The sequence below is a fragment of the Vulpes vulpes genome, chromosome 7, assembly GCF_048418805.1.
Source record: "Vulpes vulpes isolate BD-2025 chromosome 7, VulVul3, whole genome shotgun sequence".
In the NCBI taxonomy this organism is placed as follows: domain Eukaryota; kingdom Metazoa; phylum Chordata; class Mammalia; order Carnivora; family Canidae; genus Vulpes; species Vulpes vulpes.
This window is the reverse complement of record NC_132786.1, coordinates 121,087,464-121,104,812: the sequence shown is the minus strand read 5'-3', so window position 1 is coordinate 121,104,812 and position 17,349 is coordinate 121,087,464. Positions and strand designations below refer to the sequence as shown.

Below are 17,349 nucleotides of genomic sequence, written 5' to 3'. Positions count from 1 at the left end.
CTGGGAGGGGGGACAGGAATGTAGCGCAGACCACTGGACACTTCTGGCCCCACTAACCAACCATTAAACTCTCAGATCCTATAAAATGCCATCATAAAACTGTAGGTGAAAATTCTCTAAGTGGATCGTTATCAAAGTCCTGTACTATGTGAAATGATCTTTCCGATCTAATCACACGAAACACAACAAGAAGAGAAAAATACTCTCTAATACTCAAGTAGATAAAGATACCAAGAACTTACCATCATACTTTGCTAAGACTGCCTGAACATCAGCATATGCCTGTAGTTCCAGAAGGGCTTCTAAAAGGTTTTCATGGATGTTGAACATGCTCAGCAAGGGGAACTCCTTCATTAACTAGGAAAGAAGAAATCAAGGATAATTAATATATATTTCTTACTTTCTAAAAGTGTCACAAGTACTAAACTATGACATATTCATATGACGAAAAAGTATAGTTTTAGAAGGATAGGAGATACTGAATTATAAGCATTCATAACAATTATTATTTTGTGAAGAATTAAACGTTCAAATCTTTTCCTGCTATTTTGGGAAAATGGCAGCTTTGAAGTAGCGAGAACCTAAGATGGAAGAAAATCCCAAAGAGAGGAGGTTTCATAAAAACTGAACACGATGCTTAGAGGTAGCACTCAGTAATATTAAAATACGATAGCGGCAAATTAGGTAAAGGTTGAACACTATACCTCACAGGCGTTGACAGTTTAACTTCGTCAAGAGCAGTTTGATGAAAGCCAGAGAACAGAAAGGGAAGCAAGCAGGCACTCTTCTTTTGGAGCGGCCTGGTGACAAAGTTTTGGAGAAAAAGCAGGAAAAGAACTAGAAGGCGATAGAAGGGTTGAGAAAATGTGTAGGTAGCGACAGAGAGTAGCAGAAAGGAGGACGATCGGGAATTCCTGCCTGGTGGCCTCCAAAAGATAGGAGTCAAGATCATTTTCTGAAACAGAGGGAACAGGTGACAGGGAGGAAGCCTAAAGATGGGGGTGGGCGTGCAGAGTGGCCATACAGGGAAGAACTGCTTGGGGGCCCGTCTAGGATTGCTAAGGCCTTCTTGAGGGCTTAGCAAACTGGGGCCCATGAATTCACGGAGGCTACAACTGGCACGCTTGGCCGCTTCTAGCTAGCAGGGCTCAGCAGCCCCGGCACAGTCACATGATGACATGAGGAGGTTGCACCCGGGCAGGTTGAATCAGATCCCGTAGAAAGTCAAGGAGCAAGGAGAGTTGGCTAGAATGAGGAAAGAATGATTAAAGGAATGGCCTGAAGGTTCTAGACAGGATGGGGAGCAGGAGGGGTCGCAAAGGGAGTTAAAAGATGTAATACTGAACTTCACTGGGAGGCAAAGGAAGAAGAAAGGACCAAGAATTTCAAAGTAAGCTCCATCCTAGGGAAAGAGAACCGGGCTCCTTACACAGCACAATCCTGCACCTACATGGTATACATGCCCATGTCGGTGTCCACTGAAGTATTTGTACGTGTGTGTATCCTTTATTTAACTCCTTTTACGTCAATATCCTTAAAGTAATTGTTCTAAGTAAGAGAAATAATACTCAAAAATAGGCTAACTCGGGATGCCTGGGTGACTCAGCGGTTGGGCGTCTGCCTTCGGCCCAGGGTGTGATCCTGGGATCCCAGAATCAAGTCTCGCATCCGGGGCCCTGCATGGAGCCTGCTTCTCCCTCTGCCTGTGTCTCTGCCTCTCTTTCTCTGTGTCTCTCATGAATAAATAAATAAAATATTTTTTAAAAATAGGCTAATTCACTGTTAAGCAGGAAACCAGTGGATATGTTGCCTTGACTGTCCACTTCTTCCTACACTGGAAATATTCGCCATGTTGTCTTGTTTTTTTAAAGCTAAGAATTCTTTAGCCTATCTCTAAAAATAAATAATTTTCTGCAGCCCCAAACAGCATTGTGTTACCAGCGAGAAACAATTATCAAAATGATTATGTGTTCAATAAGACTGTCTGAGCCCCCTAGAGACCGCCTGCAGTACTTCCATTGCTAGTAAAGGAAGTGAATAAGACTACACACCACGCATTGTTAATGTTCTGCAACCAATAAAAGTATTTCTTGTTCTGGTTCACTTTGATTCTGGTTGACATCACCCTTTGATTTTTCCCCCCTCTCTCTAATTAGAGCTTGTTAGAATTAAAGCTCCCTGTCATTCAGCATTTGGCAACACAATAAAGACATTCTCTAAACTGCAACATTTAAACATTTACCATTTTTGACCAATTCTTCAGGTAAAGGTCAAACTTCAAGGACACACGTCATGTTCTGTAATTTTGAAACTGTAATTCCAAATAGTAGCATGGTGAAGCTTAAAAACTGAGAGGGGAGTCTTACTAAGATCCAATGAGACTCTGTGAGCAAACACAGGAGTCTCGGCCTGTTTCAGCAGAACTTGAAGCAGGATGCTAGCAGTCTGGGCAGCAGTGCTTTCATTGGAAGCTTGGAAAGAGTATACAGCATCCAAAAAAATAATCACCAAAAAAAAAAAAAAAAAAAAAAAAAAGATTTTACACATGGCAAACAGCAAATGTCAGAGAACTAATCAAAGTCATATGATCTGGAAATCTAGCTTTCCTCGTTTAAATGTAAATAAGGAAAAGCAAACTTGGGGATCCCGGGTGGCTCAGTGGTTTGGCGCCTGCTTTCGGCCCAGGGCGTGATCCTGGAGTCCCGGGATCGAGTCCCGCATCGGGGTCGCTGCATGGAGCCTGCTTCTCCCTCTGCCTGTCTCTCTCTCTCTCTTTCTCTCTGTGTGTATCTCATGAATAAATAAATAAAATCTTAAAAAAAAAAAAAAAAAAAGAGAAAAGAAAAGCAAACTTCCACTGCCCCATCTCACTGGAGCTATCACCTTGCCCTCCCCAGCCCTTCACAACAAGCTCTCTTAGAAAAAAAGCCACGCACACTCTGCTCCCTCGGCTCCCTTCTTGTCTCACTGCACAGCTATACTCGGGCTTCCACCCCACAGCTCCTCGGAATCTGCTCCTCCCACATTTACACGTGACTTAAATTGCTCCTATGGATACCTTCCAGTCCTTTCCTTGCTTGACCTCTGCAACATTTGACGGTTTGATGACTTTTTCCTTGAAATTCTTGTCTCTTTTGGCTTCCTCGACACCATTCTCTTCTGAATTCCTCTGCTCTTAGCTCCTCACTCCTTCTCTAGTTTCCCCCTTGTCTCCTACTTAGGAGTAAGTAGCCTCCCTGGTCCAGTACTCTTCTCATAAACACCCAGATATCCAGGACTGCTCTTGTGTCCAGGGTCTCGATATTAATTACCACCTTTGTGAAGATGGCTCCCATGTTCTCAACATCCAGCTCTGACCTCTCTCCCAAGCTGCTAACTCAATTTGTAAACGGTCTCCCTCACAGTTTTACCTGGTGCATCTAATACTGGTCTCATAAATTTCTCCTCCCCAAGCCAACCCCTCAAACTCGTTCTTCCCTCTTGGTATTTCCTATCTCAGAGAAGAGAGCCATGAATCTCCGCTACTTTCTTTGCCTTACCAACTACAGCCACCCTAAAGGTCCCCAAACCCCTGAACAAATATGTACCAAAGGCTAATAGCTTCCAGCAAGTTCCCAGAGAGCTCTGTCACACGTGTTCAAGCAAACACCTGAAGAATCTGTGTTATTCTGTATATTGGTAAACTGAACACCAATAAAAAATAAATTTATTATTAAAAAATTAATTAATTAATTAAAAATAAATTCACTTCCAAGAAAAAAAAACAAAAACAAAAACAAAAACACCTGAAGAATCTTACCATGTCCTCTTTTCTCTGACCTGCTGCCAATAACTTAGTTCACACCCTTATATTTGGCCTAAATTGTTCAAACAGCATCTTTTCTCTGCTTGCCTCTGGCCCACGCTTCACACCGCTGTTAGACGGCTTTTCAAATATACACACTTGAGTCCATCACACTCTTGCTTAAGGGGCAACCACTGACATGGCCCCAAGGAAATAGGCAGATGTGAATCCAAGTTTACAAACAAGGCTGTGTATCACATTATTTGTAATAGTGGAAAATGCAGGGTGCCTGGGTGGCTCAGTGGGTGAAAGCAGCCAACTCTTGACTCAAGTTGTGATCTGGGGGTGGTGGGATCAAACCCGGTTTGGGGCTCCCCCCCTAATGCAGGGAGTCTGCTTAAGATTCTCACTCCCGGGATCCCTGGGTGGCACAGCGGTTTGGCGCCTGCCTTTGGCCCAGGGCGCGATCCTGGAGACCCTGGATCGAATCCCACGTCGGGCTCCCGGTGCATGGAGCCTGCTTCTTCCTCTGCCTGTGTCTCTGCCTCTGTGTGTGTGTGTGTGACTATCATAAAAAAAAAAAAAAAAAGATTCTCACTCCCTCTCCCTCTGACCCTTCCCCACCATGTACACATGCGCACATGTGCTCTCTCTCTCTCTCTCTAATAAATACATCTTTTAAAAAGATAGTAAAAAATGCAAGAAACTTAAAATTTAACCCATTATAAGGCATTTAACTATAAGGCACAGTCATCATTTGGGCTTTTATATGTCAACATTAATAGTTAAATTCTCAAACAATTTTTAACGACACGGCCTAGGAAATGCTGACACACAGCATTATAATAGAAAAGGCAGGATACAAACTCTACTTTGCAATAAGATCATGCTTTTCGTCTGTATCTAGGCATAGAACCACAATTGGTTAGAAAAATGGCAAAATGTTTTAACAGTGGTTATTTATGATTAGTGAGATTAGAGATGATTTCTAATTCTTCATGTTTTCCATATGTTCTAATATTTTTAAGAGGAATGTATATGTACATTCTATAAATTGGAGAGGAAAAACTATTTTTAAGAATATTGGCTACTCTAAAAAAGAATGAAATCTTGCTATTGCAACAACACGGATGGATCTAGAGAGTGTAATGCTAAATGAAATAAGTCAGAGAAAGACAAATACCATATGATTTCACTCATATGTAGAATTTAAGAAACAAAACTAACGAACAAAGGAAGAAAGAGACAAACCAAAAATAAACTCTTAAGTATAGAGAACAAATGATGGTTACCAGAGGGGAAGTGGCTAGGGGGATGGGTGAAATAGGTAATGGGGAGTAAGAGTACACTTATCATGATGCAGAGTAATGCACAAAATTGTTGAATCACTAAATTATACACCTGAAACAAATGTAAAATTGTATATTAACTATACTGAAACTAAAATTTTAAAAAGAATAAAATGGATAAAGAAGTGAAAAAAAGGAGAATACTGACTTTTAATATCAAAAAACAAGTAACTCACTTTAAAAATTAACAGGGAATGTGAATAGAAATTTTCCAAAGAAGATAATACAGATGGCTAACAGGCACATGAAAAGATGCTCAACATCATTAATCACCAGGGAAATGTAAATCAAAACCACCATGAGATATCATTTCGCACCTGTCAGATATTATCAAAAATACATAAAACAACATGTTTTGGTGAAAATGTGGAGAAAAGGGTGCCCTGGTGTACTGCTGGAGGAAATGTAAATTGGTATAGCCACTATGGAAAACAGTATGGAAAAAAATTAAAAATAAAATTACCATATGATCCAGCAATTCTACTTCTAGGTATTTAACTGAAGATGATGAAAATACCCACCAAAAGAGATGCAAACCCTTAGGTTTGCTGCATTGTTTACCAGAGCTAAGATATGGAAGCAATTCAGTGTCCATTGATAGATGAATGGATAAAGGAGGTATTACTCAGCTATAAAAAGAATGAAACCTCACCATTTGCAATCACGTGGATGGATCCACTTAGAAGATTATGCTAAGTGAAATAAGTCAACGAAAGACAAATACCCTATGATCTCATTTATATGTGGAATCTAAAAAACAACACAAGTGAATAAACAAAATAAAACAGAAAAACAGACTCATAGATATAAGAAACACATTGTTGGTTACCAGAGTGGGGAAGGGCTGGGGGTGGGAGAAAAAAGGAGAAGGGGATTAAGGGGTACAAACTTCCAGTTATAAAAGAAGTCAGTCAAGGGGATGTAATGTACAGTAAAGGTAGTAGAGTCAATAATATTGTGATAGCTTTGTACGATGACAGAGGGTAGCAAGTTATCTTGGGGATCATTTCATTCAGTATAAAAATATTGAATCACTATAATATACACCTGAGACTAATAAGATATTATATGTCATTTATACTTCAATTAAAAAATATATTGGTGGGGTGCCGAGGTGGCTCAGTTGGTTAAGCGTCCAACTCTTGATTTTGCTGAGGTCATGATCTCAGGATTGTGCAACTGGGCTCCACGCTGGGCTCCTTGCTGGATGTGGAGTCTGCTTAAGACTCTCTCTCTCTCTCTGCTCCTTCCCCTACTTGTGCTCATTCACCCTTTCTCTCTCTCTTTCTCAAAAAAAAAAAAAAAAAAAATATATATATATATATATACACATGTATTTTCAGATATATATTTCAAATACGTATATACACACATGTATATGTATATATATGTACACACACACATATATACATATGCATATGAAAAATATTGTATTCTCATCAAATTCAGAATATAAAATCCTTATCAGGGATCCCTGGGTGGCGCAGCGGTTTGGCGCCTGCCTTTGACCCAGGGCGCGATCCTGGAGACCCCGGATCGAATCCCACGTCGGGCTCCCGGAGCATGGAGCCTGCTTCTCCCTCTGCCTGTGTCTCTGCCTCTCTCTCTCTCTCTCTCTGTGACTATCATAAATAAAAAAAAAAAAAAAAAAAAAAAATCCTTATCATAGCAACACAGCCCCTCACAACCGGTCTCCGTCTACTATGCCAGCCTCATTCCCAGCTACTTCCCTACACAGACACATGGTCCCACCACAGAACAGTTTTTAGTTCCTTAAATAGGACACATTCATTCACATTTCTATCTCCATGCTCCCCACCCCTTGGAGTGCTTGCCCTTCCACCTCCTTGATCAACCTAGACAGCTCCTTAACTTCCAGGAACCCTTACCTACCCTTTGACTCTTCGCCTCTTATCTGCCAGGTCAAGTGCTCCTGCCCCAAATCCCAGAGGCCTTGTCACAATGGTCTACTGGTCCATCTTCCCCATGAGTCTGGGAAGAGTGTGAGAATAGGAATCCTGGCTTATCACCAGATTCTTGGTCACTGACTGATCCAACATAAGTGCATACACATTTCATGAATGGAATGCTTTCTAAATAAAGGCTTTTAAAAGTTATCTCTACCTCTGGGGTACATATTATATGTGTGCTGCAATAGGCCTACTTCAGGCCCTTGGGTTACATATCCCTGAACATGTTCCTCCACCATTTAAAATGTTCCAATGCCTTTATCGACACCTTGGAAAAGATATCATTAGAACTCATAAACTATGACTCAATGTAATGAAAATCTGTTTTAACTCTTAAAGCTGTCTGAAAATGGAACAGATGATCTAGAGAAGTCTTCATCACTGGAACTGGTCACATAGAGACTAGTCAATGGGCAGAGATGCTTAAGAAAAGACCCAAGGCCTTTCAAATCCTATAAATTCCAAGGACAAAGTCCCCAGCTCCTAAGCATAATTTTAGACCCTCCCCCAGCTCAGTGCCAGATGCATCCTGCGTCTCCTGTCTTCTATAGGATCAAACTCTAGCCTTGTCAGATCAGACTGTTGTACACCATTCCCAGAACTCTTCCTATAGTGTTCCTAACTACACAGTTACTATCCATTGTGTTTTTGCTCAAATTGTTCTCACCACCTGGAATACCTTTTCCTGTCATTTACAAGGCAGCCTGTCAAAATCACCCCACCCTCCAAAGCCCCAGATCAAATGCCACCTCCTAAAGTCACAGCATCAGAGGAAGTGAGAGCCAGAAGAGCCCGTGGAGATCATCCAAACACCCTCCTCAGTTTACAGATGAGCTCCCTCCCATCCCCGCCCCACTAAAAAAAAAAAAAGAAGAAGAAGGCTGCAAATTTAAGTGATTCAGCCAAAGTTAGTGCTGGGACTATGATTCAAACCCAGTCATCAGTACCGATTCCAAATTTCAACACATCAGCACCCCAGTCTCTGCCCTGCCAAGTCCAGGAGAACTAAACCATTTTGCTTATGCTTCTCTGCTACACTTACCTACCTGCTTTGTTCTGCGTTTATAAGATTAGAAGACAACTGTATTATAGAGGAAAGAGCCCCATAGGTGGGGTTATCCTGAGCTTAAAATTCACTCCTACCACTTACTCCCCATGTGACATCACAAACCACTTAACCTCTCTGAGCCGTGGATGCCTCATGTCCTGGGTCTCAGCTCATATGGCACGCTCTCAGCCTTCTCTAATGTCGTCATCCCATTCACATGCCTATTTCCCATGGTTTCTGTCACCCTCTAAAATCCTCTTATTTATCAGTTCATGTGGCTGAATATTAGATCACTGAGTCAATGTCTTGGGCTTTGTGAGCCATACGGTCTCTCTTGCAACTGCTCAACTCTGACATGGTAGGACGAAAGCGGCAGTAAGCGGTTACTTACCAAAACAGGCAGGAGGCCAGATCTGGCCTTTAGGCGCTAGTTTGTGAACCCCTGGTTAACGGGAATACATTTTAAAAAATAAAAGTTCTTCATAAGAAAAGTTTCACAGTGATAGTACATTTGGAAAACATAACACCTCTTACACACACCCGATTTGGCGGACTGTAATAAAAATAAGAAATGAGAAAGGCCAACTCTACAACCCAATACCTTCTGCGTCCAGCTCTGTTCCCTAAAAACCATCCACAGAAGTTTGTGAGCAGTGCCTTCTGTGATATCCACGCAGAATGGGGAGCACCATTATGACCAGTGGAACGGACTGATCGAGTGGGGTATATGCACATGATGAAATGCTGTTCAGCACGCAAAAGGAATGGACTAACCCTAATATATCTCAACGCAGAAAAATACAAAGTGATGTTAAGAAATACTCTGTAGAATATAGCATATATTTAAACTCATACAATCCTACATGTCATTTATGGGAGTACATTATGGAAATATATGGAGAGCAAACGGAAATCACAAAGTTGCTGGTGCTTCAAAGGAGGCCACCTGCGGGTAGTGATCACTTGGGGGCTACAGCTTTATGTGTTATTATAATGTTTCATTTCTTTTCAGAAAAGATGAACAAAGATGACAGAATTTTTAATTAATTTATTACTATTTATTATTACACTTAATTCTGGGCAGTGATGCTATTTTTATTATTCTCTGTATTTATGTGTGTGTGTGTGTGTGTATTTTATTTTTATTTATTTAGTGTGTGTGTGTGTGTGTGTGTATTTTAAAGTTGCTTCCTGAAACTAGAAGTTCATTAGCCGTCCTTTTCACTTGTAATTCTTCAAGTCGAGAACAGTTCAATTTTCATCAGTTACACTTTGTTTTCTATGTTCTGCCTTTTGAAGCACAATCACTTCCCCTTAGGGGTGGACTCTGCAGTTCCTTAAAGTATTGATAACATCTAAGAAAAAGTCAATATCTGGCTAAACAACATTTAGAGAATTTCCTTAAAAAATTTCCTCCAAAAAAAAAATTAATGATCTAATAGATTTTAATACACTGCACTTGAATCCTATGAAAGCAGGATAATTATCCAATCTCGGATGAATCACAGCGTCATGTCCCACTTCTTAATTCTCCTCCACCTGAATTCCAAAGAAGGGCCACTGACCGATGCGGTATGAAGAGTGTCATTTCACCTTGAGGGATGCTTCAGAGTGAAGCCTACTGTAAGGTAAGTTACCCCCCTCTCTAACCCTTAGTGTTGGGGGTGGAGGTTGGGGTAGAGCACCTTGGGAGAAAACTCCTTCCTCATAAAATTTCCTCTTGCTTCTTCACCAGAACTACAAAGGTTCCCATGGTACATCGTTTTCAAAATACAAAAGAAGGCATTGGACATAGCAGTGGGGCTGCTGGAAAGGCTTCATCGTGGGAGAGGTGGTGGCACATTATAGAAGCCAAGAGCACCGCCGCCTTCGTAATCGGATGGGGTGGGGTTCCCATTCAGGGACAGTAGTTTCTTAGCACCACTGGAGCCGATCTGTCTCATCTGCAAGACTGGGGTAACACCTAGCTCACAGCACACTCAGACACACGTGGGAGCTTGACAAATGGGAGCCGTCATCTTACACAATGTGTACCCAGGTGCACTGCATTTTCCAAGTGCTATTTGCTTGCTTTGCTGTGAGTGACTAGTTTTGTTTGTGATTTTAGTTGTGCAATATAGCATATCCCCAATTATTTCTTTATTTTAAACATACTGAACAAAAAAGAAATGGCTTTACTGAACAAAAAAGAAATGGCTTTGGTGGTGTAATTAGCCTTTCTATTAAGAAACTTGAATGAAGGCATATGATAAATATAAAGGCCTGTTTCCCATAAACTAAGTCATTCTAAATAAATCTTTAAACTCACTCACTATCTAGCATAGTTCTGTTTATTTATTGCCAGCTATCTTCTCTATGCTGGTAATTGCTTTCTCCTGGCAGTCAGTAATTTATATGCCCTGCTTTGCCCAAATATTACAGTTCACGTACAATGAAAACACTAACTCTCCTACGATTCTTCTAATACCTATGGGGAAGAACATGGGATGGGCCAAGGATAGAATTTCAGTTTCAATTTTACATCATCTGGCTATTGTCAGTTCAAGTTTATTTCAATGGAAGAATCTGAGGCACTTCTGAGGTTAACATTTACGAGCTCGAATAGAAAAAAAAAAAAGGAGAGTTAATTCACTGGATTTGAAATACTCTATGGACATAATTTAGAACTGCAGTCTGTATGCTTTTTCTCAGCTGACTTACAGGATGAAAACAACAGTTTAAACCTTTCAAGTTTGATTTGTATCTATTAGTTTAGCTATCCATGTATTGTTCTATGAGTGAGAAAAGCAATGTGAAAATTCTTACATATTTTAAGGCAGAGGTAATTAAAAGAGATCCTCAACCAGATTCCTTCTGAGGTCAATGCAAGCTTGACTTAATTAAAGTTTATAGAATTTGGCCTGTATTATATTCAAACAGCAGATACTATTTTGTTATGTTTGCAAGTTTGACATTATTTAATTACAGCTTCAAAAAAAAAGGCATAAACAGAAAATAGAAAAGACACTTTGTATCGCATGGCTATTATTTCATCAGTGATTTTTACTGACACTAAGGGCCGTGAAAGGAAAGAAGGAATTGTTTACCAGAGTCCTGAGAGACCTCGGAGAGTTCCATTTGCACAGATCACTATAAAATGCAGTCGTGAGAGGCTTGGACAGATATTAATAAGAAAATGTCATTTTCAGAGCTGATCTAAAGGAAAATATTAAGCTGCATCTATTGAAAAGTGATATGATCAATACATGATCTGTGTGGACAATTACATCACCAGTGAGCTAGTTCTTCATGAAACTGAGCCCACAATGTAAATAAACGCATCACCAATAACTGAACTGAGGACAGAAACAGTTGTAGGCACGATGCAAATCCTCTGATAGTTCTGTAATGACTCAGAGGGTTGGAAGATTACCTAAATACTTATCTACTTTTCTCATCAAAAGTACACTCCATTCATTCCTGAAAGAGAAATCTTCCTTAGATTTGCTAGTGAACAAGACAAGTTTTGCATTTATGCAGATCCTAACAGAAATATTTCCAGTATAAAATGCTCTCGTGCATTTAATCCTCAATCAGATAAGGATAAAAGCATAACCCTGGTCAGAATTTAGGAATCTGGGACGCCTGGGTGGCTCAGTGGTTGAGCATCTGCCTTTGGCTCAGGTCGTGATCCCGGGGTCTAGGGATCGAGTCCCACATCGGGCTCCCCGTGGTGAGTCTGCTTCTCCCTCTGTCTGTGTCTCTGCCTCTCTTTCTGTGTGTCTCTCATGAATAAATAAATAAAATCTTAAAAATAAAAGAATTTAGGAATCTTCTTCAAGATGATTCTCTCCTTTAACCTCTACCCTCCTCACTGGCAATTCTTTACCGCCCTTGAAGAAGTCTAAGAACTTTCCTTTCCAAAAGCAAGGGTCTGATAGCACCATTGTATTATCCACGTTATCATGTGAATGTAAAATTTCTGCAAGGGTGAAGTTGGAGACAAGGGCAGGAAGAAGTTTCCTGTTTGGAGGAAGAGAATGATTTGTACCCTCCTTAAAACTGACAGGTAACAGTTTGAGTAAAACATTTCCTTTATCATCTTAAACAGATTCAATAGGGCTGTACCCTGGCCTTGAGATCATGAACAAATCTGAACGACTTAATGCATATTTCAAATGGCTTGGAAGCAGGCCCAGTAACGGAAAACAGGACGATAAGCATCCTTCCCTCTGTGATGACATGGCATTGCTCTCCTGTTCCAGGAGTGGCCTCAACAAGCAACTGAACACACCAGCCAACAATCACTGTCAGAGAGGACTTTTTTATGCCAAAACCACAATAACTGTGTTTGGCACACACCCTTCCACATTCACATGGGTAATGGTAAATAACCCTAGTCAGGAGATTAACTCATTTGGTTATCCGGGGCACAGTTAACAAATACTCGCCCTGGCAGAGATCTCACAACAGGGTCATGCTGAAAGTCAAGTATTATGAAAGATTTTTATAGCAACGGGCAGAAGGTCAATACCTCAACCTTTGACATTAATCCCCACACTGCTCTGTCATCACTCTGCCTTCTGGTGTTCCCTTTCCTCCCCAGGTCTTTCCACTCTATTGCTGGAACCTGAGCTCACGATATACAAATTCCCCCCACACTTCCATGAAACATTTATGCAACACAAACCTAAGTTCACTGCTTTTCTTGCAGCTAATTCCCCATTCCTCCGCCCCCCCCAAAAAACCTTGTGTCTACCACGAAGAATGTCAGGCTGGCTTCTTCTAGTTCCCCAAAGCACATCCAGGCCATTACTGCTCAGCCCTGCCCTTGGGTGACAGTTCCTCCTCTTCTGAAAGTCATGCCATAATGCTCCAGCACTTGCCACCATCATTCAATCATGTTTTCTATCAGGTAACATGTCCTCCTACACTGAGGATTTGGTCACCTGGCTGCATACTTTTTTTTTTTTTCAAAAATTTATTTTTATTTGAAAGAGAGAGAGCATGTGGGTGGGGAGGGGGGAGCAGAGGGAAACAGAGAATCTCATGCAGACTGCCTATGAGAAGGGAGCCAACTCCGCGCTTGATCTCATGACCCTGAGATCATGACCTGAGCTGAAATCAAGAATCAGGTGCTTAATCCAGTGACCCACCCAGGCATCCCTGCATATTCTTACTTTTAACCTCAGGCCCTACCAAGGGGATGGCTGTGGACACAGTAAGAAGTGGTAGGACTCTATCTATATTTTGAAAGTAGAGCCAATAAAATTTGCCTTAGTAAAATCCTATGGATTCTATGTCCAAATATATCTCAAAATCATCCACTTCTCCATGACCACCCCCAATTCTAAACCCTCATCAGGTTTGCCTAGACTGCTATTCTAACTCCTTACCTGGATTCCCGTTCTCATCCTCGCCCTCCATTCTCAACAATGTAGCTAAAAAACATCAGTGAGGTTATACCCGCCCTGCATTACGTGTTAACCAGTTTCCCCTATACTTAACAATGAATCCAAACCCTTATTTCCTGCAAAGCCCTAAGTGACAAAGCTCCTGCCTGCCTTTTCAAGTTCATCTCATTCCGTCCTTCCCTTTACTCACCTCAGACTCCTTTTCATTCTTGTCCAATTCTTTCCAGGGTCTCTGGATGAGCTCTTTCTCTGTAACATGCTGTTCTGTAGCCCCTCCTGGTTACCCTCTGTCACAGCAGCCTTTTTATTTTTTTCATAGTGCTCACCACAGTCTGTGATTGTCTTTATCACCCACGTCCCCTCTTCAGTAATAATTGTTCCAAGGCATCTGTAATTGCTGGCTGTCTTGTTCTCCGTCATGTACTGGGTGCCTAGAAGTGGGACCACCACCTTGCAGGCCCCCAATAGACGCCTGTTTTTGGAAACAACGAATCCATCGTCCCTTCTTACCTTCCTTGCCTCCCTTCCCCCTCTCTTCCGCCTAGAGCCCATGGCTCATCATCTTACCACAAGCACCTGACATCCTCACCTGTCCATTTCACTCACCCAGTAACACCTGACCTTGGGTCAAACCAGATGTCTATCACTTCTGCCCCAACATCCAGGCTGAAGAACACAACTGTAAGGTTTGAAAGAACTGAAATACAATGATCTCCAACTTCTGCAGGGCTGAGACTGCCTAGCACACCTCTAGTAAATGTCTCTGGTGACTTCTCTCCCACATTCCATAACTCTCTCCACAGTCCTCCCAATTAACTCTCAGCAGAACATCTTGTCGTCTAATTTAATCAAGAGAACCAATCAACAGGAAGGGCCCCCCTCCATTCTTTAGCCCTATTTCTCTATCACAATCCCCATCTGCATCCAGACCTGTGTATCCCTGCCAGCCATGCATGGAACCCCTCCTTTAGACTCTTCCTTCCCTCCTGTGCTCTGGAATTCAACACTGTACACTCCTCAGGACTTCACTCTATCAACGATGCCCCTCTATTGTGTATATATGTCCAACTTCTCCCTTTCTTCTCGGTGTTTTTCCATCAACATCTCAAAGTGCTCAGGTTCATGTTCCCTTCTGGTTATGATCACCTCTTTCTTCTCCTTTTATATTTAAAGCCTATTGCAAGAGTCATCTCCAATAGACGTGTTACCTCACAGTTGACGATACAATGCCATCTATTTTCAGCCTTTACATCTCACTGATCTTGCTTTAGCCAAATTACCAACCACTTCTTTGGAGTAAAATGTAATAAATATTTTCTCCATGATAAATATTCACTGAATATGTAATTTATGACAAGTATGATGATAAGAATTGTTCTGATCTCATATTCATTTTCCTTTCTATTATGGTTTTCATAATAGAATATTCTCCAAATTTTCTATCTACTTCACTAGTAACTTCTTTTCAAGTCTCCTTTCATCAACCTATTCTGCACTCCTCTCCAGTCCTTTTTTTTTTCCTTTAAACTTTATTCACTCTTCCCTAGATGACCTCATCCTCATTTATGGTTTTAATCACCTTCCATGCTGATCATTACCAGAACTTCTTATAGCCCAGGTCTCCTCTGCTCAAGGTCTATACATCCCACCACCTACTAGATATTTCCATTGCAATGACCTGCTACTGCAAAAGTAGCATTATCTAAATTCCTCCTGTCCTCCCACCTCCCCCAAACCAGGTACTTATACTACAATCTCAATCCTCATGATGGTACGTACCATTGCCTCTCCAGTTTTCCAAGCTAGAAATTCAAGTCATCCACGAGTTTTCCTGCATGCTCTCTCACACTATAACCAATGCCCTGAACGTAAAAACAAAAACAGAAGAAATCTTTCCAATGAATTTCCAATTTCTTTCAACTCTACCTCTTAAATCTCTCAAACTGGACTTACAATCCACTGAGATTGTTCCACCAAGACCCATTAAATTAAACCCAGAGCATTTGGATGTGAGTATTTCTATTGCTGAAGAATAGAAGGCAAGATCGAAAAACGAAATTACAGCAGACAAGAGTAATATTTCTATGTTTGTGAAAGGGACATACTGAACTCTTACTCTTTAGAGAAAAGTCTAAATAAATTTCCCTTTTTGAAATCAGGGGTGTAAGAGAACAGCAAACAGAGTTATTTATTAACACATTGACTCCAAGTCTACACAAGAAGCTATTATGAGAGCAGCCCGGGTGGCTCAGCGGTTTAGTGCCACCTTCGGCCCAGGATGTGGTCCTGGAGTCCCGGGATCGAGTCCCACATCGGGCTCCCCGCATGGAGCCTGCTTCTCCCTCTGCCTGTGTCTCTGTGTGTGTCCCTCTCTCTCTGTGTCTCTCATGAATAAATAAATAAAATCTTAAAAAAAAAAAAAAAAGAAGCTGGTATGCATCCTACATCACTGTAGTAAAAGAACTCAGGAAAAGTTCAAATTGAGATGAAAACTTACAAATTGAGATGAAAAACTAAACAAATATGTCTACCTCCTCTCCCTCCCACAAACCTATGAAAATGATAGGGAAGTGTTACAAAAGGAGAAAAATCTGTATTTGTGATGAAAACAACAGGGATAGGAGGAGTGGCTGGCAGAGCCACTGAATGAGAGATTTTAACAAATTTCCTTAAGACTACTACTTCCCTAAGACAAATTTCCCTAAACTACAAATGAGACTTGATTAAACCATAGCAGAGAAAGCTGAGGGAGCTGCAGCTCTTCTTCAAGAGATTCCACACTGGGAGTGGCAGAGACAGAGAGCAAGAGTGGGTTCTCGGACAGTAACCATACATAACTGAACACCTGGCCATATAACAGTTGGGCTGAGCAGCCTTCTCATACCTACCCAAGAGAGCAACAGAAATGAAATCTTGCCTAATCTATAATCAGACAAGCATTTGCTAAAGAAACTTAATAAACTTCCATTTGTTCAGGACAGAAAAGAGCTCTTAAGGTGGGGGGGTTGTGATTCTCAGTCAGGTCTTCACTTTTGCATTTGGTGGGACGTAGGTGGGAAGTACTCCTGTCTATTCCCCCCCCAGGCAACTATACATCCATCCACTCGTTCAACAAAATTAAATGAGAAGCTGTCATGTACCAGGGAACAAAATAAAGTTCCTGTCCTTGTGGCGTTTACTTTCTGGTGGAGGTAGGCAATGTAGACAATAAGTAGGTGAACAAATAAATAAGATTTCAAAAATGGAAGGGCAATAAAAAAAATAATAAGACAGTTGGGACACCTGGGTGGCTCAGCGGTTGAGCATCCGCCTTTGGCTCAGGGCATAATTCCAGGGTCCATGGTTGAGTCCTGCATCAGGCTTGCTGCATGGAGCCTGCTTCTCCTTCTGCTTGTGTCTCTACCTCTTTGTGTGTATCTCTCATGAATAAATAAAAATAAAATCTTAAAAAAAATAAGACAGTAATATGATTGAGAATGATAGTGTGAGTATCTATGAGTGTGTGTGCATGGGGTGAAGTTGGGCCCAATATGCACCGTGCTCCTACACCTGGGTATCAGGGAAAGCTCTTCTAAGGTGATATTCTAGGTTAGCTTAAATGACAAGTTGGACCCAGCCCAGTGAGGATCTGGAGCAGAGTACTCCAGGCAAAGACAAGTGTCTGCACAAAGTGCCTAAGGAAGGAACAAGCAAACTAGGAATACTCGGAAAGAACCTAATGTAGCTATAGCCTAGTGAATGAGGGAAAACAATAGCATAAGCTGAATTCGGAAGAGTAAGCAGGGAGCAGATTATACAGGGCTTA

The 17,349-nt window shown here is 41.3% G+C and overlaps 1 protein-coding gene across 38 annotated transcripts in view; it reads right to left on the bottom strand.

Annotated features, from left to right (window-relative positions):
* The window catches only part of ST7 (suppression of tumorigenicity 7), a 241,776-nt gene that overhangs the window by 59,343 nt on the left and 165,084 nt on the right, over positions 1–17,349 (bottom strand). For all 38 annotated transcript variants that reach the window (XR_012002765.1, XR_012002766.1, XM_072764884.1 and 35 more), the window contains one exon: positions 243–357. Coding sequence is in view for 36 of the 38 variants with exons in the window: in XM_072764884.1 (XP_072620985.1) it covers positions 243–357 (115 nt within the window). In the remaining 2 variants the exon portion in view is untranslated. The remainder of the gene's footprint in view (positions 1–242; positions 358–17,349) is intronic.